We start from the raw sequence: 25011 nt of genomic DNA on the forward strand, positions 1-25011 counted from the left end.
GCTGAAAAACTTTTTTTCCCAAAAACTTGCTTGCAACTGACTCGTCATCTTTCTTGAAGGAGCTGAAATCAGATCACAGTGAGCTTGTCAGTGCTGTACTAATTCTGAGTAGGTTTTATTTGAAAATGGTTGAAGTTTTCCGAGGTATTTATCTGATATGCCAGAATGCTTTCTAACTATCACTGCATAAAACAGGAAAGATTGCTGTGCACGCGTACAAGTCCTCAGTCTGACATGGAGCTAGACTTTTTTCATAGATCTTCCCAACCCTTCAGTCTGAGCAGTGTGTTAGTTACTATGGATAATCTCCAGCAGTGCTGGCAGTTGTCAGAAAATAAATTAAAGCTGATGCCAACACAGTGGACCTTTCCTTACAAGTTTTAACTGCTTGTTTGCGTTGCCCTGTTCATCAGAGAAAGTTAGAATTCATTGCCTATGTAAAACTCTGATCTTTCAACATAGCTCTGTCAACACTTCATGATTGCTCTTCAGCATTTTATTCCGTGAGTGGTGTCATTAAGGACAAAGTAGATTTGTACCTGACTTGCTGCTCAAGTCCTTGGCTTTACAGGTCCTTCACATCTCTCTCAGCCGGTCTGTGCATTTAATGTAACAGAGACAGCGTTAGAGTGGAATGGAGCTAGGAATAAAAGATGAGATTTTTCAGAAATAAGTGGTGATTATTTTAATAGCCTCTGTAGGCCCTTATTTTGGGGGGAGTGATGAGCAATTTGCATTTGAGTGCATTTTTCAATTCTCTTCTGTTTTGTGGCTGTATAGTAAGTATGCTTTTACCTATAAGCATGAGTCAATTGCATTGAGCCTGGGCTTTCCTGAAGGGTCTCGTGGGGAAAAAATGTGTGAACAAAAAGCCTTCCTGTTACTCTGTTGCAAGACTAGATTCCCAAAGGAGCAGAGAAGTGCCCTACTTCCTAATTTCCTTTGTGCGTGTGCACTGTGCCAGTCTGAAGAAACCAAACCGAGATGAACGTTCAGAAATTAACATAAAAACTAAGAAGTTGTGTCCCTCTCCTAACTGTCTAAAGACTACATTAACAGCAGTTTGGTGGTTCTTGCTTCCTGAGGCATCTTCATGTTATATCTATTGTGATGATGCTATTTAGCCCCGTCATGGACACCCTTTATGTTTTCAGATTGGTTATAATGGCATGGAAAGTTCTAATGGGTTTTGTTTTGCCTTGCAAGGTTGTTGGCTTTTTTCTAAGTCAAAAAAAATGTTTCAGTTCTTGGATTCCAACTTTAAAAAACTCCATTAAAACATAAGGTTGGGGAACTTAAATTGTTCCTCTGGTTCAGTTCTGTTTGGTTTTTTGTTGTTGGATTTCTGCTATAGATATGATGTTAAGAGCAGAAATCTTTAGAGTATTGCAGTAATTGATAGTCTATGTTGAACATGGTCATAAAAGTGAAAAGACAGACACTAGCTTTACTCCCTCTGCAATGGTACCTCTTTTTGGTATAGCTACTTGATGCACCCATACAGAATACTGAAGCATAGATTTTTCCTCCTTCCTCTTTTTTAGTGATGTGTTCACAGGATGGAATTAAAGTGTTCCCATTAGTTCTTTAAAGTACCAAGTCTTCAAATGGTCTGTTCATGTCCTTTGGGTGATAGCCTTGCCACATGACAGAGGGGTTAGTCAGGAATGGGATTTCAGTCAGTGAACTTGGTGGAACTGTTTGAAGATGGAGATTTCAGCATGTAAATTCCTGCATGTGCGTGTTTAGGGCCTGGATTTCGTTTTAGGCAGACAGTGTGCTGTTTGAATGTATAGGAAATGGAAAAGATGTACGTGATAGTAGAGTCATTCAATTTTGCTGAGAATGTTTTTCCATCTTCTGCTTCTGAAGCAGTGATGAAGTTCTAATGCTGTTGTGCAGTTTTCTTACATTAGTCTGCACCGTTTTCAGTTTTATTGGCTTAAGAACACCCACTTAATCTAAGCATGACAGGCTTTTAGGAGTATCAGCACTCTGGGCATTAAAACCAACATACTTTTCCAAACCCATTTTTCAAGAGAAACAGAATCCTATTTTGCTTTTGACAGATGAATGATGGACCTTTGTGCAAATGCAGTGCTAAAGCCCGACGAACGGGAATAAGACATGGCATTTATCCTGGTGAAGAGGTAAGTAATTCTAAGAATTGCAGATATGAATACAAACTTGCTGCTGCAAACTCATACTTGGTTTGATTTGAGGGTGGGTTTTTTTCCATGATTTACAGGCTGAATAAAAAATCCTACGCAACTTTAAATCACTTAGTTGTGTAACATCATATTTAAAACACACTACTGGTAATGAGAACCTCCTGAAAACTACAGAAAACTTTTACCTGCATTTGTCTAGTTCTAGGGTTTTTATTTTTTTTAAAGTTTCTGAGATACAATTGCATCAATGAAAAAGAACTTGTGGTCAAAGAACTGCCATCTTCAAGCAGCTAAGTGTGTTATGAGGGCCCTCTTTGTGAAGGGATTGCTTTAAAAGTAAATAAAATAGTAATTCTGCTGCTGACAGGAGCAGAAAGCTTGTTAGGAGGTGTTCTTGCCTTAGCTCTAGAGCATGTCTGCCCTGCAAACTGTCAGATGCTTTATTGAGATCTTTATGAATGCTTGATTAGAAAAAATGACTCCATCAGCTTCCTCAAACTCATTTTAAAATGGTAGTGCCTTTCATTTGAAAAATGTTGAAATCCTGTTCATTTCTCTTAGAAATATGAATTTGCACAGATTGTGCTTCAAGATCAGTATTGTTTCTGGAATTATATCTGTACTTGGATGATCTCAAGCTTTTTTATTCTAAAAAACTTTATTCTTGTGAAAGAATTGGAGAACATGAATATGTACGGTTTACAATTTAGCATTGCAATTTTTCTTGAAGAATTTTCTTTTTCAATATTCCTTTTTACATAGGTTTACTGAGACATTCTTTTATTTCTCTACGGTTAAGGATTTATGAATGTTTCTGTTAATTATTCCAGTTCAGAAAAACAGCTTTGGCCCTGAAGCTTACTATAAATTGCACCAGTTCAGGATCAATTCCTCTCTGTATTGTGTCTAGTGTTTTTCTTGCAGAGGAGGTGGAACAAAATTTAGGAGGAGAAGATCGATACATAAAACTTGCCACGTGAAGATAGTTGTGCCCTGGAGCAAGGCCAGCTGGGAATTTGAGGTTCAGGAAACCTCTTAGGATATACTAGTTTTCACAGTGTTCTGTAGATAAAACTGCCTAACTGTTAAAGTAGCTGGCTTGGAACTGATTTTTGTAGCAGTGGGCGCCTATACTTGAGGCTGGACAGCCAGAATAATTGCCCTCCTTGTTGGATGGGTTTTGCAAAGTGCGTAGAGCTGCGTAGTGGTGTAGCTGTCTTGCCATTGCAATCAGGCCAGTTTTTGTAACAGTAATACCCCGCTTGCTTGCTGCGCAACACCCCGCACGCCTGCAGACAGATGTATTCCAAACAGGCTGGTGTCAGCCTTTGAACTGCTGCGTGTTGGAGGCAGGGCATTGAGAAACTGTTTTTGTCTGGTTGTTGAGGATTTTTTAGGTCTTTACAGTGGCCTGTTTGAGAACAAGCTGGAAGAAGACATGAATCCCAAGCATTTGGTGTTGCATCAGAGTGCCTGGAGGAGTGGTTGCCTTTGGCCTTCACAGGCAGGCATGACATCCTGGCAGACAGAGCAGGGTCACCAGAGCTGCCTCTGTGCTGATAGATTAATCCCTTCTCTTCAGGCTCCAGATTGGCCCCAAGCAGATGAGCTGATCCCTGTTCTATCTTGATAATGTACTCTGAGATCTTCTCGTGTGAGGTCCAGGATCCTTTTTGTAAGCTTTTAAAATCAGTTTCCTGACACAAATTTATATAAAAATCAGATATGTAAACAACTAACTGCTGTGTGTAAGAAAGGTGGAGAGTCACATGGAAAATGAAAATCCTATAGCAATGTTTTTCACCTTTTTTTTCCTTTTGAATTGCTTTAAAATATTTATGAAAGTGAAAATGTAGAGAAGGCCACACTTTCCCTCTTCCCAGAATGCTTAATTATGACTACCTGCTTTTATTTAATTTTTTGTTGTGCATATTTCATGGCTATTAGAAATGCTTTATTCTCTCTTTTAATCTAAATTTGCCTTGACTCTACACATATTTCTACTTATCTCTCTCTTTAAGCCCATTAAACCATGTCGCCCCATGACCAACAATGCTGGAAGACTCTACCACTATCGAATTACTGTGTCGCCGCCCACAAACTTCTTAGTAAGTACTTTCTGAGTAATTCTAACTAGGACTCTAATTTTGTTTTCAGTGATGGAAATTATACTGCTTCTTGCTTACTCCGTGGTGGTTCTGTTTGCTTTTTTAAGACAGATAGACCTACTGTTATTGAGTATGATGACCACGAGTATATCTTTGAAGGGTTCTCAATGTTCGCACATGCCCCACTAACAAACGTAAGTATGTTCACTACTACACACCTGGGATTTGTTTGGAAGGTTTCTGCTCTGCATTAGAACGTCTCTAAAACAGCGATGCACGTATGTTACTAACATCTTGCCAGTGCTGGGGACAGGGAAAGGACATTTGTGCTAATGAGTCTCAGCCTTTGTCTTGACTGATTGTGGTAAGTGTTCTCTTCAAATTGTGACTGAGACTGCTATGTGCATCAAAGTGATGGTTTTACATGTTTCACAGTCTGGAAGTGAAAGATACTCTGAAATAACTTTTTAAAACTGTTAATTTGGTTTAAACTGGATGAGGAGGTTTGTTAAGTTGGAAAAGTTTAAAAAAAAATCAGCAACAACAACAGAAGAAGGTTTTCCCTTTAAGTGATAGACGGACTTTTTTTCAGAGGATTTTTCAGAGGATTTTTCAGGGACTTCTCTCTTCTAAAAACCACCTAGACATATCTACTACTTTCTAATGTCTGTTCAGCTTCTTCAGGAACAGGGCAATTTATGATTTTTATTAAAAGTTGTAGTTATTAAATAACAATTAATTGTATATTTTGAAAGCAAATATAACAAGAAAGGGACGTGACTGGTAGCTGACTGCTCTGCATTTCCCGTATAAGCTGAGTTAGCCATATCTGAACAAAAATATGCAAATACTTTATTTCTGTGTACTTGAAGATCTTTTGGTATCTTGATATTTCAAGAACTATTTTTTCAAATGCTGTAGTGTTTATTTGTTTCTTTGGTTTTTACATCTATGTCTAGCTACACCACTGATGCCAAAACCCAGTGTAAGAATGGTTACCAGTACAGGACTGGGATGTAAGAATACTGGAACTGAGAGGCACTGAGAAAAAAAAGTATTTTTTTTCCTGACAGTTTGCTTATATGATGTATATGACAACACTTCACTTTTGGTGAGCAGGAGAAGGGACTTCTGTTGAGAAGTCAGTGAGAGAGGGTAGTTGAGTGGTGTGGCAGTGTGAACCACTCCTGCCCAGTAGCATTAACTTAGCCTCGGGGTTCAATGTGAAGTCCCAAGGCTTTAAATTTTCCCTTTGCAAATAAGCAAGGAGAAACAGTTTTGTTTTAATGCTATTAAAAGGATAGAGAGAGACCACCTTGTATTTATATTTCTGTGTCTACTGCATGACAGGAAAGTGGAGAGTTATGGAAATCTTTAATATAGAGAGAATAGGGAAAACTCTTCTGACATGAATAGTTAGTGAAGGCATTGAGCTTTCTCTTACTGTAAAGTAAGAGTGCATGTGTGGGTTGTTTTTTTTTTCCTCATTCCAAACGGGGGAAGTCTTCAGCAGCAAATTATTACTTTTTTACAGAGTAAAATAGAAAGCAACACTGTATTGTCAGTTCCTGTTACTACCAGGCATAAAGCCTTTTTGGAGGAATCTCTTGATGTCTTCAGATGGTTTTTGACAACATATATTTGATAAAAGAGAGGTGGCAAAGGGTAGCAAAAGTAGAGAGCCAAACACCAGTATTTTTGTTAGAAAGGAAGCAAACATTCTCTGTATATACTTTTTCTAAAAAAAAAAGCCCCACAGATTTAAATGTGACAGGTTTTCCTCTCCTCAGATTCTAAATGGGACATTTGACTTCCAAAGTTTTTTATTTTTGTACTGTTGTACAGTTAGTACTGTATCAATTTGTAGGAAATGAAATTTTTTGTTTGCGTGTTTTGAGTAGCTTCTCACTTTATCATGGAGATATCAACAGGTTTTTCTAGACAAAATAGTCAAATGTTTGATAGCAGACTGCAGGAAGATGCAAGCAGAATATTGTACCTCTGCTGAGTCCACTGATTTCAGTGCAACTCCAGCACTGTTTACGTGTTCATTTGTGTACTTACCAATACAGAATGAACTTGGGTTGCCTGACTTTCACAGACCATTTATGCTTGCAAAGCCAGTGAATAGTAAAACTTGCTAAGAGCTGTAGATGTGTAGGGTAGGATTAGACATTTCTGTAGTCTTTCAGAAATTTATCTTTTTTGCTTTAAAAAAAATCCTGTTTTATGAAACAACAAAGTGAACACCCTCAGCTGTCCTTGGAGTTTGCAAACAAAGGAACGTTTTTTCAAAGGGTGGAAAAAAGGAATCAGATGTTTGCCTTGCTAGTTAGTTGAGTGAACTTCTTAGTATATTTATTGGATGAAATTAGTGTAAACCTATAAATTGATCCTGAAGTTCTTACCCTGTGTTGATATATTTTAAGACAGCGTAGTCAACAGAATTGGCAGTGCGCTAAAACCACCTTCAGGTCACTCTGTCAATCTGTGTGTATCACCAACAATAAATTCACTTCTGAATACACACATGAGAGAAGTTAGGGGTTCACTGAGCTTCGCTTTTTCTTGTAAGGAAAATTTCATCTCCAGTAGATGGCATTATTTCATCTTCCTTTACCATCCCTCCTGTCAGCCCTGGGTTATTACAGCGGTAGCGGTTAGAACTGTTACTTCTCTTGCACATGCTCGTGTTTCTGTCTTTGCATGATCCCCCAGTGCAGCTGTTTTAGTAAGTGCCCTTTTCAGCAGACAGTAATACCTTTGCACACAAAATTGCATTAAGAATACATTTGATGCTGCGTAGTTTTTTATGCTGAATTTCTATTTTCCTTCCAGATTCCTCTGTGTAAAGTAATCAGATTTAACATTGACTATACGATTCATTTCATTGAGGAGATGATGCCCGAGGTAAGAAGGATAATTAGTCAAAAAGTCAGAGTGGGTTACGAGTTGTTGATATGCTTAATGGATCAAAATCTTCAGAATCCCATCTTGCGAAGTCTCTAAGAGACAAGCTGTGTTCTGAACGAGTGGCTGAAAAGGAACAGGCGCTCAGAGGTGCTAGTGTAAATCCATCTACTTAGACTATCCTATATTAAAATCAAATAGTAAGAAGTGCTCATATCCATAGCTTCTTTTCATTCTAAGTTATGTACAATATATGTCAGGAACCCTTATCTGTAAGATGGGTAAGATGTTATCCTCCTGTTGTGGATGACAAAAATAAGGCATATGGAGGTGCTGGTTTGCCAGGACCACGTAAGTCAATGGCAGAGCTGAAACTTAATCATGAGTCTGAAGCTCTGAAGATTGCTTATCAATACTTAATATAAGATATTGCCAAAACAAATTTCCGGTGGATGCAAACAAAGCACGCTCAGTTCATAATCTTTTATTTTATTACAAATTAATCCTTGGTGAAGCCAGTTTGTGAAATAAATTGCTGCAGTGGAATAGCACGTGTAGGTACAGAAACACTGCTGCATATTAACCACAAAGATAGGATCAGTGTTTAATTTAGTTACATATATTTACATTTTTCTTTCTAGTTATCTCTCTTTTTGTTGCTCAGCAGCGTCTAAATTATGCAAGAACCCTGAAATTCCTCAGCAAGATTAATGCGATCAAAGCAGCTCATTTCATGTTACTGAATCTGCTGTGTTGTCTCCAAATCTTGTTCTGAAACAGCAAATGGCCACCCAGCAAAACATGGAATTTTACATTTTTTTGAACTCCTGTTCTATTGGCTACAGCACTATTTGCAGCATTTACTCATGCATTCTTGTGAAAAAGATAGCGGTGTTGGGTTTGGAATTTACGGCCAGTATCATGCATGTGCAATTTCTATTTACCTGGCCTCATTTTGTTCATTAAGGAAGGCTTTTTAATTCCTTCATTTCTGCATGAAAGCTCTTTGCTTTGCAGAAGCTGCTTCCCCACTTGATAAGAAGAATCTCTTTTTTTTTTTTTTTTTTCTCCTCTCCTTTTCTCTTGAGGTCAGAAACCTCAATTTGCATTGTACCGATACATTGCTATGGCAGAGATCATGATGCCACAGATGATGATTTATAAACTGTTAGTATGAACAGGTAGGAAAAAGTGGATTAGAAAAAGAGTCTTTCTCAGAAATATGACATCAGGTGAAAGGGTTTTAGTGCATGGAGAATTTTTGTAGATTTATACTTTCTGCCGATAGTGGTTTTGGACAACGATTAAAGAGTCTTCATTACAACGCTTTCTTAACAGCGCTTTCTGAAGAGATCACTGTTATGTTACAGGAGATGATTACAGAAAAAGCATTACTGTTTCCAAAGCCCAGTGGCAAATAGGAATATGCTGGGGTTTTCATTGTTTTATTTAAATACCTGCAAGTAGCATTATTTGTATTGCAGTATTATATAACTCTGGTTTATTTTTTTTCTTTCCCCAGAATTTTTGTGTGAGGGGTCTGGAGCTGTTCTCCTCATATCTATTCAAAGATATTTTGGAGCTCTATGACTGGAATCTTAAAGGTAACTTTTATGTAGGGGAAAAAAAGATAGAAAACCCCAAGTAACTGCTGCTTTTGTAAATTGTACTCTATTTTGTTATGTTCTTTGACTTAAAAAAAAAAAGTGGGGAGGAACCACAAAAGAACAAAGACAAATGCTGGTTTACATGACAGGGACAAACTTCCACTTCATTATTCAAGAAGATGAAATACATTAGAGTTCATTAGGGTGGGCTGTGGCAGTTCAAATGCACAAACTTGGCACTGTATTCTTGCAGAAAAGCTAAATTTCTTCCTTAATCCAAAACGGTTCCTTTTAATAAAGCAGTAAATATTATTGTATGTTTAATATTGCACAGTATCACGTGCATGGTATTTTGAAGGCCGACGTGTCAGGAAACTATTCTCGTTTTTTACAAGTTAACAAACAGGTTTCTCATACGGTGGTTCTATACAGTCAACTTACAAAGCAGTGTCAGACTGACAGCTGTAGAGAGATAACATATCATTATAGCTGAACCCCTTTGACTTGACAAGATGAAAATACGTGTTTCCGTGAAGAATGCGACAGAGGAGAATTTCAGGGATGATCCGTCTCTTGGTCTAAAAGAAAACCGAGAATATGAAAGGAATTTCATGTCAGAAGCTGTAGGTGTGTTTTGGCATCTTGACTTTGCCTGTGGAGAGGCGCTCTGCGATTTCTGCAGTTACTCAGAGGAGAACACACGTTTCATGCATTTTGTGTAGCCTTTTTTGGCTTGATACTACATGTATTCTAATATCATCGTTATCTTTCTTATCACTGGTTCTGATTGTTATTTCTTTTTTAACACAGGGTATTTACCGGTTTTGATTTTATTTTCAAAGCTTTGAATGATGAAGTAGGAAATGAAAAAAACCACAAACTGTGTCCTGAAACATCCTTGTTATCTGTTATTTTAACCCAAAACTACTCCCTGATAGGGAGATACTAATGCACTAGTGCTTGTGTCTCTAAGGCTTAAGAGAATTAATCATAGAAAACATCTTTTTTCTGTATCACTGTTTTAACTAAAACTACTGTGTTTTTGTTAGATTCTTCTTATTTTTAAGTTATTGTAGCTTTCTTGGAAATCGTCCATGGGAAAGCTTCCTCTAACAGTTGCTACTCTGTTTCTCGCTGCTGTGCATCTCGTTACTTTCCTGATTGAAACTTATGTCCTATCAAATGTAATCACTGTTAATTGATTTCATCTATGGCAGGGTTGTTTTTTTCTTCTTTTGCAAATATGTTGCAGTTCATAACATTTCTGTATTTTTTTTCATGTCTTAAGGTCCTTCACTTGAAAATGATACTGTTTCCTGCCCCAGATTTCACTTCATGCCACGATTTGTGAGATTTCTTCCAGGTAATGTTTATATTGTGTAGCTTTATGGAAATTACGTCTAAAAATACCCCCCAAAATCACACCCCACCAAAAAAACCAACCCAACCTAAACACAATAAACTTACTGAAAGTCAAATGATTCACTCACTGTAGAGATCTGGTGCTTCCATCTGAAGTCTTTAGTGCTTGCTGACAGTGTGGATTGTTTACTCAGAACAAGTCTTGCTTCCAGCTTTTGTCTGTGTCATGGTGATTTTAGGCAGTGCTAGGTCACCCTTCTCCTGTCCTGTGATGGGGCTGTGGCATTTGAGGTGTGCTTTTACCTAATCTCACATGTGAAACCAAATTTAGCATCTCCTCTGCTCTTCAGGATACCACGTGATTGTATTAAAATTCTTGATGTGTGCTTCTGAGGGTCAGCATGATCGGCACCCCTGAGCACATGTTGTTCTGATTGTTTCTTTCTTAATGAAAGCTTAGACCTTGCAGCAAATGATGAAAGACAGAAAAACGTTATTCCAGTGCAATTGAACCCTAGCCTGTCAGCCAAGGACAAACTTCAGTGTGGAGTGTTACATGCGTTTTGAGTGAACAGCTTATGCAGGCTTTTAACACTTCCCAAGATATTAGGACAGACTTTCAGCAGACGTAAATGTTATGGTTTTGTTGAAAATGCATACTGCTGAGATCCTGCCAGTGATTGGTCCAGAATGGTTGTGTGGACAGCAGCCTTTCAGCTGCTGGACTGAGGTTGCACATGAGACATGGAACAATCTTCATCAGGAGAGCTGTGACCTGGAGGTGCTCTCTGTTCTGGGCTTTGAAACTTAGTTGGGTTATTAATTATAGCTATAGCTAAATGAGGTTTGGCTCATTACTGTGGAGAGTACTGATGGCTAGATGACTATATTTCTAATTGTTGTTCCTTCCTGGATACACAACACTGTTCAATCAGAAGCAGAGCTCTGAGGCTTGCTAGCAAACATTGATTTGGTTCTGCTGAAGCAATTTACAAAATAAGCTATCAAGCTGTATGTGGCTGATTAACTTGACCTCATCACAAAATGAGAACAAGTTTGACCTGCCTGGTCAGCGTAGCTTGAGAATGTTTTCCTGTTTATATTCTGATTTGTTTTATTTTAATTTAGAAGTCAGCTCTTTCTGCACTGTTGGATTGTTTACTAATAGGGAGAGATAAATCTCTCTAGCATGTATTCCTGTGTGCTTCTTCTCTAAGGTTCTCAGCCTTTTAAATTTTTTTTCTTATATTTCTGCATATATAGTTGCCTTTTAGCATCTTTATGACAGATTAACATTTTTCATCAAGTTTGCATTTTGTATTGATTATTTTCTGAGATGTCCTTGGAGATTTTTGATTTCCAGAGAGTGGGAATCTATTTCCTTCAGGTATGTTTGCGGAGCATAATGTATCTAATGGCTAGTCAAAGAAGTTATATTGCTGTAACAGGTCTCCACACATCCATGAACTGTCTCTTTAATGATAGAAATGAACTGCTGATTTCTCATCCCTTCTGCTCTCTTATTTTTCTAACATGGTCTGAAAATACGAAGTTTGGGATGTCTGGTTTTCTATGTGGGTTTCTTAGAGATAGGCCTTGGGTAGCTCTGATCTTTGAGTTGATTGTGCTGTGTGTACTGTGCCAGAGATGCACGGCATGCAGAACAGTTGGTGTATTGTATTCACTGCGATAGATTTTGATATATTAAGAGAGTAAAAGATTAGAAAAAAACATTTGAGGTCCCACGTGCTCTATGCTCTGACTTAGGAAAGGTCAGGTGTTCTCAGGTTTAGCACAGCTATCTCTAGTAACCTGTAGCCTTCCTGTACATCGTCTTCAGTGAGTGAGGGAGGCTCACCTTATTTTTTTAGTGATAGTTTGACATAGGGTAGCTCTCACATAAAGGTGTAATCTAATCATTGGCAAAGACAAAAGTCTTGCAAACTGAGTCCCCCTTTAATTTAAAGGGAAACTTCACTCATTTCAAAAATCTACCTCTGTAGCTATTTAGAAGTATTTTCTGTTTCCAGTGAGGTTTGGAATGTATTGTCCCCATTTAAGATTCCCTCTAGGAGTTTGAATGAGGTTAATTTTTCTAAGAGGCCAAGTTATATCATTCCCTTTCATCTTTTCTGTACAATAGTGCTGTAATCTCGGCTTGTTCCCTCCTGTGTCTTGTAGAGAGCATAATCTTATGCAACACTGCTGTTATGCAGCAGCTCTGCGAGGCTTTTCCTCTGTGCCTGGGCTCATGTTCCTTGTGCTGTGGCAGCATCCCCCATGTGGCTCCAAGGCTTTATGACTGGGTTTTCGCCATTACTTTTTTTTTGTGTGTAGTGATGGAATGTGCTCAGTGGCAGGATCAGATTGCCCCTGCTCCCTGGGGAAGGGAAATCGATGTTTGTGCTCTGTGTGGATGAAACTTGAAGATGCCTCCATACCTACAAGTTAAACCCTGTTGAAGGAGGGAGTCAGAGAGAAATGTGTCAAAATTAAAGCACTGTAGTAAGACACCTATCTCTTTACTCATAGGAGCAGACATACTGAATTTGAGTAGTCATTGTCTTCTGAGTGGTGGTCTCTTAGGATGATCACTCATCTTTCCTGTTTGCATCTTCACAGCTGTAACTGGCTACCTGGAGCCAGTCAGATATTTATTGTACTGTCTTCCTTGGTTACAAGCAGCTTTTTATGTGCATGTTTCCTGGGGTCTCCAAAGAATTTGGCAGTTCTCACATGTCCTTGATCCGTTTAGTGACAGAGAACAGCATGCCGGTACAGCACATAAGCATTACAAATGAGTTTAAAATGCAGGGATAACTTGTACATTTATCCCGAAGTATCCTGTAAGATTTTGAGTGTTCTTTAGAAAAGCTGCATAAATGCCTAAAGGCTTTTTAACTACCATTGTAGAAAGAGTGGTAAAAGTGGGAAAAGGAAGATAGAACTGGACAACGTAACTGACTGATCTTTTAAATTTTTTCAGGCAAGTTAGAAACTTGAACTTTACAGTATGATGAAACTGTTACTCTTGCTATCGTTACCGTTAGTGCTTCCAGTTTAGCAAAGAGTTTATGCATGTGCAGTATTCATCAATAAAACATTTGCTTTCGTTATTTGTCAAGTCACTTAAGCATTTTGCATTTTATTTTGCTCATCCAAATGTTTTATGTTCTACATATTTTCTCTTTTGCTCAAGCTTTAGGAGTGAATATCCTAAATGTGTTTTGTTTATTTATTTATGTTTTTAAGATGGAGGAAAAGAAGTACTCTCAATGCATCAGATTCTTCTCTACTTGTTACGATGCAATAAGGCTCTGGTGCCTGAAGAGGAGATTGCCAACATGCTTCAGTGGGAAGAACTGGAATGGCAGAAATATGCAGAAGAATGCAAAGGAATGATCGTTACCAGCCCTGGCATGGTAGAGCAAATAATTCTGATTTACGAATAGCCCAATGACGCATACATGTCTTTTTCAGAGAGTTTGCTCCAGGCTGAACTGGAAAGGGAAAAGGTGACCAGTGACAGTGGCAGATTGCTATAGGAACAGTTCGTTGGCTTGTTCCAGCCCTGGGAAGAATTGCACCCTCTGCTGCTCTACTGAAGGGCAGATTTCCAGATGAGCACTGTTTCAATGTGCACAGTAAAAAGAATGGCTATATTTTATGCATGTGAAACTGCAGTTTGCTCCTCTGCTTTCTTATTTTCTCAGCCTTTATGTGCCTGAACTCATTCTTTTATCCCTGGCACAGGACCAGAGAATTAGGATCTATTTGCAATTTTCTTTCATCTTCCTCTTTTGACCCCCTGCCTCTCTTTAAAGTTCTTTATCCAGATTCTGTCCTGATACTGGAAAAGGTGTTTTCTGCCTGTATGGTTTTTTTCCATGTTGTTTCTATGTTGCTCTCACACACTGAAGAATTTTGTATGCATTAATGAATGCATCCATTAATTTTCAGTGCCAGGTTTGAAACCCCCACGGCCTTATTATTTTTGGAACAATTAGTATTGTAAAGCATGTATTCTCTGAACACAGCTCCTTTCAACTCCAGTGTTTATGTGAATTTAGACCATTTTTCTGACTTTCACGCTAAAGAAATGCGGGTCACAAGAATAGACGATTTCCACTAAAAGCTGCACGGTTCTGTTTGTGTGGTTTGGTGAGTATCGCAAAGTGCTAACTCGGTGGTAAAGGCCTGTTTTGGACCTAATATTTTAGGCTGCCATGCAGCTTTCTTGGTTGTCATACCTTTCTTTCTCTGACTTCATTTTCCTCCTTTGCTCATAGCTCACCCTTCTTAGCTTCTACAGAAAAAGTGTGACTTAGTATCATGCATAATGGGAAATTTAGTTTGCTAACTGGAAAACCTGTCCCCAGACTGTATCCAGGATAACTTCCTAAACGTATTTTTCAAGTTCGTATTTTTAAGTATGGCAGCATTACACTTAGTAAACTAGTACGTTATAAGCTCACCATATCTTGGGCAGGATAATTTATTTATTCCTTGATTTCATTCTGAATGTTTTTGTTCTGGCTAAAACTTTCTAAACCACAAGGAAAAATAAGGTCATCTGCTGGAACATGAAATATGAATACACGTGAATTCTCACTATGGAAAATTCTACCTGAGCTGCTTAAAACTGAGTGCTAAACCTGAATCTCATAATGGAAATTTAGGCAGCCTTAACTGTTTGACTTTACCGTTGCTTGTGGTTTCTGTGATACAAGGTACAGGCTAATCCAGAAGTTGTCAGCATCTGAAAGGTCTGCGCTGCCATAACTCGGTGGTTTTGCTGTGAAGATCGACTGATTTCAGATGGCTGAAAACTTCCTTTTTTGTTTAGCGTGAAGGAACGCGTATATGCTTTTTCCTTGTGTCACTGAACCGTAAATGTCTGTATGCACAAGGCAGTGCAGTTTGTGAGTGGTAGTGTTAATTTTGAGATTTTGTGTGGTTTTTACTGACAAACTTGGCACTCTACAAGAGATGCATGTGGACATCAAAATACGTAACCACAGAAGAAATCTGCAGTGCTTTGAAACGTCATGTTACAATGCCTTCATTAGAACATGTTTTTTCTCTCAAGAAGATTGCAGTGACTTTCTTCTTGGTTTGTGGATTTCTTCTATTCATTGCAGCGTGTTCTACTGAGTATGGAAGTATTTTATATGCATTTTACAACGTTAGAAGATAAAACGGTTCTGTTACAGAGACAATGTGAAACTGTTTCAGAAAATGACAATTCTTCAATTCAGTGTTATCCACTTGACACAACAAAGTAAAACCACTAAATTTTATTTTGCTACTTTGCTCCACAATGTCACTTCAGAATTAATAATTCTTCTTGGGAGCAAACATAGGTTTAATATATGTTTGGGGTTTTTTTTAGTAAAAAAAAGTAAGGTGTGTATCTGCATGATGGAGAAGGGAGAAGATTTTGTTAGGCATGTAAATCTCAGCTACTTAACAACAGTTCAGCATTATTTAAAACCATTTAATTTATTAATGTGTTTCATTAGTTCAGTGAAACTTTGTGCTGGAATAGATATAAAGGTTCACAAATTTTAGTCCTATTTAATACTTCACTTTTTCTAAAATATTGCTGCTTTTCTCAGTAGCACAAATACATGTCTGTTTGTACACACTTTTCTGCTACATCTGCATGCAATCTCATCATGTCTTCTGATCTGGCAAAGCCTTGGCTGATGAGGTGTAGAGTTGTAGAGTAGGAAACAAAGGTCGTGGGCCTTTGTTCTGTTAGAATTTCTTTGGTTTTGATGAATTTTAAAGGCAAGGCTGTGATTATTAGATGGTCTCTCACAGCACTTTTAAAAGAAGACGGGGACAAAAATCTGGAAAAATAACATCCGGTTTGCTTGTGTCCTGTCTGCTGGTGAGCAGTTTATACCGTATGTTTCTGTATGGTGCTGTGTGTTCCTTTACCCTTCAGAAACATCATCAGAGGAAGCTCGTGTTCACCAGGCTGAAGGGAAAAAGCAGGAACAGCTGTGTTTAAGTCTTAAACAAGGAGTTCTTTTGTCTTGGTTGTTATCAGGCACCTGTGAACAGCTAAATAAATGAGTGACAAAACTCAGAGGCAGTGGCATATAAATAAAGGGTCCGGTTTAGAGTGATCCTGAGGCCACACATTTCACACAGACCGTGCTACTGACGTATTGGGCATTCTGCATTTCACACTCCTGAGGGTCAGATTACTTCTATTTAAGTGTCAAACACATAAAATATTTGAATAGGAGATTATTGTCTCTAATTTAAAAAAATATATTGATTATAATTGGTGTATTAAGTATTGTTTCATATTGTGTTAATCATATTTTCCCGCCTTGATTCTCGGAGGAGTTATTGTGTAGCAAGGCTGCTTTTTTAAGGGAGGACGTGGATGGAGAAGTTCCTCATTTTTAATGTTAAGCGAAAGGAGAACCAACAAACAACTTTTGGGAAGATAAAAACTTTTCAAACTGGCTTTGTACAACCCCCACAAAACCAGATAAACTTAAATTTCAGGACTTTAAGCTCTGGTTTAGAGAACAACATTCTGCCTGCTACAAATCCTCCCTGTGTTTTTCATTAGATTTTGTTTGTCCTAATCCCTTTTTATTGGTATTGCTGAGGGGAAAACCTTTTCTTTTCTTTTCTTTTCCTTTTTTCTTTTTATCTTTTTTTAAAGCCTGGCAGCATGAGCTAACTAACTGAAAACTTTTCTATTTTTCTAATTTTTGGCTGGGAAGGTGTAACTTTTATGTTCGCTTGTTGTATCCAAAGGGAAGCTGATAAGCATTTTTCCCTCAGAAAATGTTTCTCTATCCGACTGTCCAAATTTTAAGTAAGTTTTTGTTTTTCTAGAATAAATTGGAAATGTGGCCACCCGATGAGGCTTACCTTTATTTATAGATTTGGCTTTGCTTACCCATGCAGAAAACAATTCCTGTGAACAGTTCTGCCAAGGTGGTTTGAAGGGTAAAAACTTTGTTCTTGACACAGTTTTTATAGCTTTGTGAGGAGAATGACGGGAGCTGTTTCTGTAACTCTGAAACTCATCTTTGAGAAATTCACAATACTAAATTAGAAGTCTTGAGGTTTGGATAACTAGAAGTAGTGCCCTTTTTCTGCGACTTGAGACAAGCAGAAAATATTGGCCTCTTCCAGCTGCGTGCAAAGTAGGGGAGTAAGGAGGCACATAACAAAGCAGCTTGCCAGGTAGCGGAGAAAACGTACACATGGAGACAAGCTGTGCACCTGCAGCTGAGTTTTTAAATACATTAGATAAGTGATCAAGAGCTCTGTAAGGAGCGCGCAATCTACAGTGGTGTGCAATTACCCATTTTCTGTGTCTTTAGAGGTGAAGGAAAAGCTGCCTCCTCCTGCACTGTCCTTTTTAACTGTAAGAACTTCTGTTTTGAAGTGTAAAACAGGACAGAAGTCTCCTCATTATACAAGACTGTATTCCTCATTGTACACATCAGCCTAGGAGCTTTTTGTAAGAGTAGCATGACAGATTTTTTTTAATGCTGTTTAGTTGGTGGGATTGAATGGATTTAATAAAGGCTTCACTTGCTTTGGAAAATCAATAACAGAACTAAAATTAGAATGGTAGCCTTTTCTCAGCGAACTACTAAGGCATGTGGGAGCTTGGTTGCCAGTATGCTAATCCTGATTTTATTTCCACTGATGTTTGACAAAAAAAGTTGCTTTGAGTTCTTATTAGTAATCAAACTGTAAGTTTCCTGACTTGTAAAATGAAAATAAAAAAAGAATTCCTTTTTTTTGCTGAGAGCTAAGTCAAGTAACTTTGTTTCAGTCATTGTCATTGCTAAATACTCATTATAATATTAATGATTAGTTTTATGCGTGTTTTAAAAAGTTTGGAGTATTTCTGCTTCGTGGTTTCTGGATAACATGGACTAGAGGCAATAAATCTTCCATGGAGCTGTTGTCAATTAGGCTATATTTTGTTTTTTCTCCTAGAAACCCAGCTCAGTTCGTATTGATCAACTGGACCGTGAACAGTTCAATCCTGATGTAATTACCTTCCCCATTATTGTCCACTTCGGCATACGACCTGCTCAACTCAGTTATGCTGGGGATCCTCAGTAAGATGTTTTGCCTTCCGTCTTCATTCATAAACTCATTACTGTTGTCTTTTGTGGCTTAAATAGAGCTTGTTTATGTGTTTAAGCTTAGTGCTTATGACCTTGGACACAAGCTCTTGTAAATTTGAAAATATAAGATATAACTTCTTTTTTCAGGCATAATTCAGGATCTGCTAAAGTAAATGTGCATGCGTGTGCAGTATGAAATTTCTCAACCTGAGAACAGCTCTTCTAGGTCAGACCAAAGGTTCCTCAAGCAAGCTCCACGTTATTTCTGAAATGCCAGTTGCAGATTTTTAGAGAGACACTAGCGTAACAGGAAGGATGAGGGGAAGAAATACTTACTCAGGCTTGCAAAGGTCTGTAGCATATGGAATTCTGAGCTAGAGGATGTCTTTAGATAATTTTTTTTAACAGCCCTGAATGGACCTTCCTTCTCTAAATTTCTCAAATCACTTTGCATCTTTGTGCAACTGACAGGGAGAAGATTACAGGTAATCACTTCCGCTGACTTTTGTTTCAGAGTTGCTGCTAGATCACTTAATTAGATGCTTTTCAGGTCTTTCTTGTAATAATGAAGAATACAGCCATTTTCTCTTTGTTTTCTTCATGATTTTTCTCTTTCTTGCACCCTGTTATATCCTCCTTAGTTGGCTCTTTCTACGCCTTGTTCAAGACTACTTACCGTTTCCTAGCTTTGAAGCTGTTGCACCCATGCCACGTTTCTCTGTAAATTGTATATCTTTATAGAGATTGGGGGAAACACAGTGAAGGAGTGGAGAAGGAATCAGAACTTCAGTCAGAGCAAGAAATACTATTTCACTGTGGACTTCTGGAGTGGCGTAGAAGTGAATGCTGGATTTCGTTCACAATTCTTAATTTCTGACAAATTCAGGGAACTCTTCTAATGATTTGAGATGCAGACAGTATAGCCCATCTCTTGTGCAGGTATAGTTAAGGTTGTCTTTTTCCTCATTTTCCTCCAGTGGCTCTTAAGGATGTTGAATTTCATCTGCGATTTTGAGGCCCAGACACTCATATGCTCATGTATGACAGGCATATTCTTCTCCAACTGCTTGCTGAGAATTTTAGACTTAATAAGGGAGTGAGTCCTTATTCAGATAATAACATATTTCCTTTTGGCTTTAAGCATGACTTTTAATCCTCCTCTTTTATTACTTTTCTTATCCATAAAGAGAAAATAATTAGACTAAAGAATATGAATGCCATCTCTATTTTGATGCTGAATTTTTTTAATATTTGTAAAGTTCTAGTACCGTGCATTGAAAACAATACAAAGATACAAAAAATACTCTTCCCACACTTTTTTATTTGAACTTTCTTTAAAATTTCCTTGGCACATTTGTCTTACTATTCCTCAGAGCTGCTTGCCGAGTTGAGTCATGCTTCCCTTTATCAGTGTAACAAAGCAGGTTTTGTGAAAGAGCTCTGTCGTGACATCATAAATCTCAGGCATAACTCTGGTGTACGTGTGAAATATGTAATGCCCAGAAAAGATTCTCCTCTAGTGTGTCTTTTCCTTATGATGTTCTAAACCAGAGTTTTGTAATCTGTTTATTAATTCTCAAACTTAACTGCAATAAGAGAGCTTATTTCACCCATATTAACACTAGTAGTAAAACATATGTTGTAGATCATAGTTTCATGTTCTTGGTTTTGGGTCAAAACCTTCCCATAGCATTTGTTTGTTTTCTGTTTGGTCGATTTGTTCATTAACTCACTTTTCTTCTTCGGATGGGAATTTGTCAGAAATAGATACGCTATTCTGCAAACTGCAGAAGTGTGGAGAGCAGAGCTTAAGAAAAAAATATGGATTGACAATTTCAGATGCGTTTTATAGACTCAAAAAATATCAGAATCTCTAGAGGCAGAGCATATGCATTGAACAATGCTGCAGAGAAGTAGCTATGGAAAAAATGCCAAGAAGAAAAAATCTGTTTGCCTGTGAATGTGGGGTGCTGGGAAGATTATCAAATAGTAAAAGAGCTGCTGCTTCATTTACCACTTTGCCACTAATGTGGTAGCTTCCTGCTAAAACCTCTGCTCTAGGTCAATGCCGAGAAGGATCTTCTTTTGTAATGTAAATAATAAAAGAAAATAAATTACTTGGGTAAACCTCCTCCCTCTGTCCTCTAATTCCCTCTTTCCTATAAAAATTCTGGGTTTATGTGTTTTCTTGAAAAAACTTCACAGAGGTGATACTATTTTGAAGATAACATCGTTTCCTAAGGGCACAAGCTCCACGTCAAGATTCTCTTGGTCACTCCTCCCATAGTAGCTTTTAAGCCTGTTGGTTAAGTGCAGTCGAATGTAACAGTGGGATGTTGTCTACAAGTGGAGTAAGTTATTCCAAATTTTGTGAAAATCCATGCTAGGGTGCAGAGGGACTCCCGTCAATGAAAAAGTTCTGCTGTTGAACTTCAACTATCGCTACAAAACCCCAAAAGATGAAAAGGCTAGATGGTTGGAGAAATCAGAAACCTCATATGTGAAACCACAGAGAAAACTTGACTTGCTGTTTGTATTGAGCACAAACCCATAGAGAATGAATCTTTGATTTCACTGTTCACAGAACGACTTTGTGTTGCACATGACTACTGCAGCTCTTCCTCATGTGCTTCGAGGAGATGTTTTAGCCAGAGTAAGGCCAGACAGTTCTTGGGAAAGGTTACTACTGCTTTTCAGTGAGTGATAGATGAACCTTTTGGAGAAGAGGGAATTTTCACCTGCCTGAGTTGAGATGTCATGCTGCAGGCAAGTCTTTTCATAGTGTGGAGGTGGCCCTTTGGAGAGGATGGGTGGGTGTCTGGGAGACCTGGGTTCTGCCCTGATCTTTGCTGTTCACCTCAAACTGCACACTAATGCCTCCTCTCTGCTGTGGTGTCAACCTTGCTGGACAACTGCAGGGACACTGTCACCTCTCTTGAAAAATGCTTTGAGATTTTTTTTTTTCTGGAGCAAAGAGATGCTTGTAGACATCTGTGTGTATATGGGTGCATTACTGGCAGCTGGTGTTTTTCTAAGGACAAGTGGCAAGAGACTTTTGTTGTATTGACCAAAATATTTGTCTTCTGGTTTTGTCCTTCAGATACCAAAAGCTGTGGAAGAGTTATGTCAAGCTGCGTCACCTGCTGGCTAATAGTCCCAAAGTCAAACAGGCTGATAAACAGAAATTGTCACAAAGAGAGGTATGCTGAGCCTTCCAATAACTGGTAATTGAGTATGGTAATTTGGGGTGGAATAAAGCCATATGACTGCCCTGTTTATGGAAACAATAGAAATCCTTTCAAAAGACTTTCTTTTCAGACTGTTAACACTGGCTTTATTTTTATCTCTGCTTGTTAGGGAATGGATTTTTTTCCCCTTTTTTCTGCTGTGAAACTACTGCAAGTTTTTTACCCAATTATAGAAATGATCATTATAGAACCATAACTACTTTATAGCTGCTTCCATTAATGATTTCAGGAATTATCTCAGAGAAGGACTTTTTATTTCAGAGTGCACTTTTAACTAGCTTGTGATTTTAAGCGTTTCTTTTCTGAGATAAAAACTGCCACACTTAGGCATGATATTAAGCGGTGATGTATTAGGCAGTCTTAGTGACATACCTTAAGTTCTTTGAGTCTAAATCATCTGGTAGTTGTTGTTTTCAGTAATCTTTAATGAGAAATTAGGTATTTGTTGAATTTTTGCCTTTTCTTTCTCTCTTTTTTCCCCAAAGTGATGGGCAATAATGATTTCCTAAGAACAGATGTTCAACCAACTGGGAATTAAAACCAGAAAAATAGTCACCTAAATATAGACTAAATCAGCCTGCTCTCTACTTTTTTAAGATCTTGCATGGAAGCGTAGAGTTTGTCTGGTGCATATCTATCAGGCAGTGTTAACTGGACAACTTAGATGAAAAATTGTCATGGGCTAAGGCTGGCCCGGCCATTAGACAAAGGACAGATGCTCTCTCTTAACCACCAATAATCCTCTAAAGAGAAGAGAAAAGGAATAAGAGAGAGAGATTTAAGGATTGGAAATGAAAACTAAAACTTGTTTAACAAAAATAACAACCATAAAATGAGTCACAAAAAAGTATATACAAAACCAATAACAAACCTGCCTGATGACAATGACATCACCATTCCTACTGATGCTGTGGGCAGGCACTGGGGAAGACCCAGACTGGGCTCAGTGGCAGATAGGAACCGGATGCAGGAGCTGGATTCTGGAACTGGATTCAGGAACACATGGACTGAGATCAAAGACAGAAGAATGGACAGAGTCTTCCTCTGACACCAGCCATTGAAGAAGAGGGATTGACCCTTGTTGACCCCTCAACATTATTCTGATTATGACGTCTGTGGGATGGAACACCTTGTTGGTCAGTGTAGGGTCACCTGTCCTGTCTGCTCCTCCCCGCAGGTGCAGTCTCTCACTCACTGCACCCCCACCGTGGCACACACACAGGATTTAGCAGTGTCCTTGGTCTGCACAGGAGCAAGTATAAGCCAGAGCCTTTCTGCATCCCAGTCCCTTGAAGCGACTGTAAACATCAAGGGTTATTGCTGCTGGAAGCAGACGCTGCCTGTATAAAGCTGAGGGATCACGAGGGACAAGCTGCTTTTTTCAGGGGCCAGTGTCCAAGGAGAACTCTGTCCATGCTGCCTTCGATCCCAATCCATGCATTCCTGAATGTAGTTTAGGAATTCGAAGGATGGGAAAAGCTGTCACCAGCGTGGACCTGCTGAGGCATAGACTGGGTTAGAACCCCTGATCTTTGATTTACAAGAATGATGCCTTACCACTTGGCCACTTACCATAGAGGATAAGAGCAGGATAGAATGCATAGAGGATAAATTAACTTGGTACTGGATGGAATTTAATTAAGCGGTGATGTATTTTTTTTTATTGATTAGAAACCCTGAGGATCCATAGACTCATAGAATATCCTGACTTGGAAAGGTCCCATGAGGATCATTGAATCCAATTCCCTAGTCTTCCCTAGTTTGCTAATTGTGTAGCTTTGGTTGCAGGAAATGTTTGATACATTTGATGTTGCACCTGATTTTTATTATTACTGCAAAGCATGGCGCACTGTTGCATGAGCAAGAGACTTAGTTAACATTTTATTTATGCTGATATTAGATAAACCCTTGGCTTCCTTACTTGTCAATTGAATAAAACACAACGTTGTGACTTTACTGTGCCGTGGTTGTAATATTTGGTTATATTATATAAAATATTTGGTACCTGTAGGAGATGATTTTGTTTGCTGCAGCTTTCTATGCTCAGAGCATGTAGAAGGGAAGACCATTGTTTTGTGGGCATCTTTTCATTAGAGGCTAACTGAAGACTTATTTGTAAAATTGTAGTGGGTTGGATAGGGAGCTGATTATGTTTTGCTTCAAAAGAAAAAATGCTCCTTTGATACTTACCACTTACTGTGTGATGTCCTGATTTTTGTTTCTGGACCGTATTATCTAGGATAATGAGTTTATCAAGTAGTTTGCCATTAGAGAGACATAATGGGCTGAAGCAGAAGCTTTGTGCGAGGACAGCCTGTGCATTCTGCTAGTGAAGGTGTCAGTAACTTAGAAGGAGCTGTATGGCTGCACCTGACTGGTATGTAGGCTTTTAAAGATTATGAATTGTGAGTAACTCTGGAGTGCTCCTGAGCCAGTCAGCCTGAGTACAGCTACCTGTAGCAAACACTGTAGCATCTATCTTAGAAAAAAAACAATGACACAGCCTCCATAAGCAAAGACAAAGCACAGGGGGTGCAGTACTGTAAGCAGCTCTGTTCCCTCTGACATTGGTCATTCACTACTAGGAGACTGTATGTATGGTTTTGTTTGTGACAAGGTCATGCCTGGGGGCTTTGTTCCTCTAACCTAACTTTGAGTGTTTACAGCAGATGCATAAATTGGGACCTGAAGGCTCACTTTGAAGTCAGTGGAGAGAGAAATGCATTTTTTTAAGCCTTTATCCCCTTCATTGAATGTAAAAGCAGCCAGGGCTAACGAGCCTCTTACTCTAGATGCCTCAGCATTGAGGTGCATGAAGTTTGATGAATCTGTGTCTGGATAGATGCGCCTCTTTGGAGCCACTCTGTGGGCCTCTGCAGGACAGAGGCAGAACCTGTCTCTGTCCAGAGGTGCTCACAGTCTTTAGTCTGGAAGCTGGGAAGAGACAGCTTTGAACAAGTGCCCTGTAGTGAAAAGGAGGAGAGGGAGGATGGGTTGCAGCTTTGAAAAGTTTTGTGTTTTGAGGAAGGAAGAGCACTGAGAGGGTCTTTACTGGTTAGTACATGCTGTGTGGGGAGCTTGCATAGCCTGGGGGCTTTGTAGTGCTGGAACCAGGGGATACTGATCCAGGGAAGATTTATTTTAGCTGGTTCACTTTCATTCTATTTTTACAGAATTTTTTTTTTTATTGATGCTGTCAGAAGGTTTTAATGATTCTGTCCCTTTCATAATTTCTAGAGACAAACTTTATACAACACCAAACTGCCAGTGGTCAAGGCAAAACAGTTTTGGTTTGGGTTTTTTTTTTTTAATTTTTTAATTGAAATAGTATTAGCAGATATCATCATAACAGGCTCCAGGACTAGTGAATGCTGACCCTTTCCCATACTGTGAGTATGACAATGTTGAACAGGAATGATTATGAAGTAGCTGAGATCACAAAACAAAGCCTTTCTTTTACTTAGTCTGTTTTTCTCCTACTG

At 38.6% G+C, this 25011-nt stretch overlaps 1 protein-coding gene across 1 annotated transcript in view; it reads left to right on the forward strand.

Annotated features, from left to right (window-relative positions):
* Nucleotides 1-25011, forward strand: part of DROSHA (drosha, ribonuclease type III) — a 71420-nt gene that overhangs the window by 10319 nt on the left and 36090 nt on the right. Inside the window, exons 6-14 of the mRNA XM_010133679.1 lie at nucleotides 2070-2150; nucleotides 4193-4279; nucleotides 4387-4473; nucleotides 7118-7189; nucleotides 8712-8793; nucleotides 10085-10159; nucleotides 13411-13580; nucleotides 18148-18272; nucleotides 21382-21481. Of these exons, the coding sequence (XP_010131981.1) occupies nucleotides 2070-2150; nucleotides 4193-4279; nucleotides 4387-4473; nucleotides 7118-7189; nucleotides 8712-8793; nucleotides 10085-10159; nucleotides 13411-13580; nucleotides 18148-18272; nucleotides 21382-21481 (879 nt within the window). The remainder of the gene's footprint in view (nucleotides 1-2069; nucleotides 2151-4192; nucleotides 4280-4386; nucleotides 4474-7117; nucleotides 7190-8711; nucleotides 8794-10084; nucleotides 10160-13410; nucleotides 13581-18147; nucleotides 18273-21381; nucleotides 21482-25011) is intronic.

Source organism: Buceros rhinoceros, unplaced genomic scaffold, assembly GCF_000710305.1.
Source record: "Buceros rhinoceros silvestris isolate BGI_N320 unplaced genomic scaffold, ASM71030v1 scaffold7723, whole genome shotgun sequence".
Taxonomy (NCBI): domain Eukaryota; kingdom Metazoa; phylum Chordata; class Aves; order Bucerotiformes; family Bucerotidae; genus Buceros; species Buceros rhinoceros.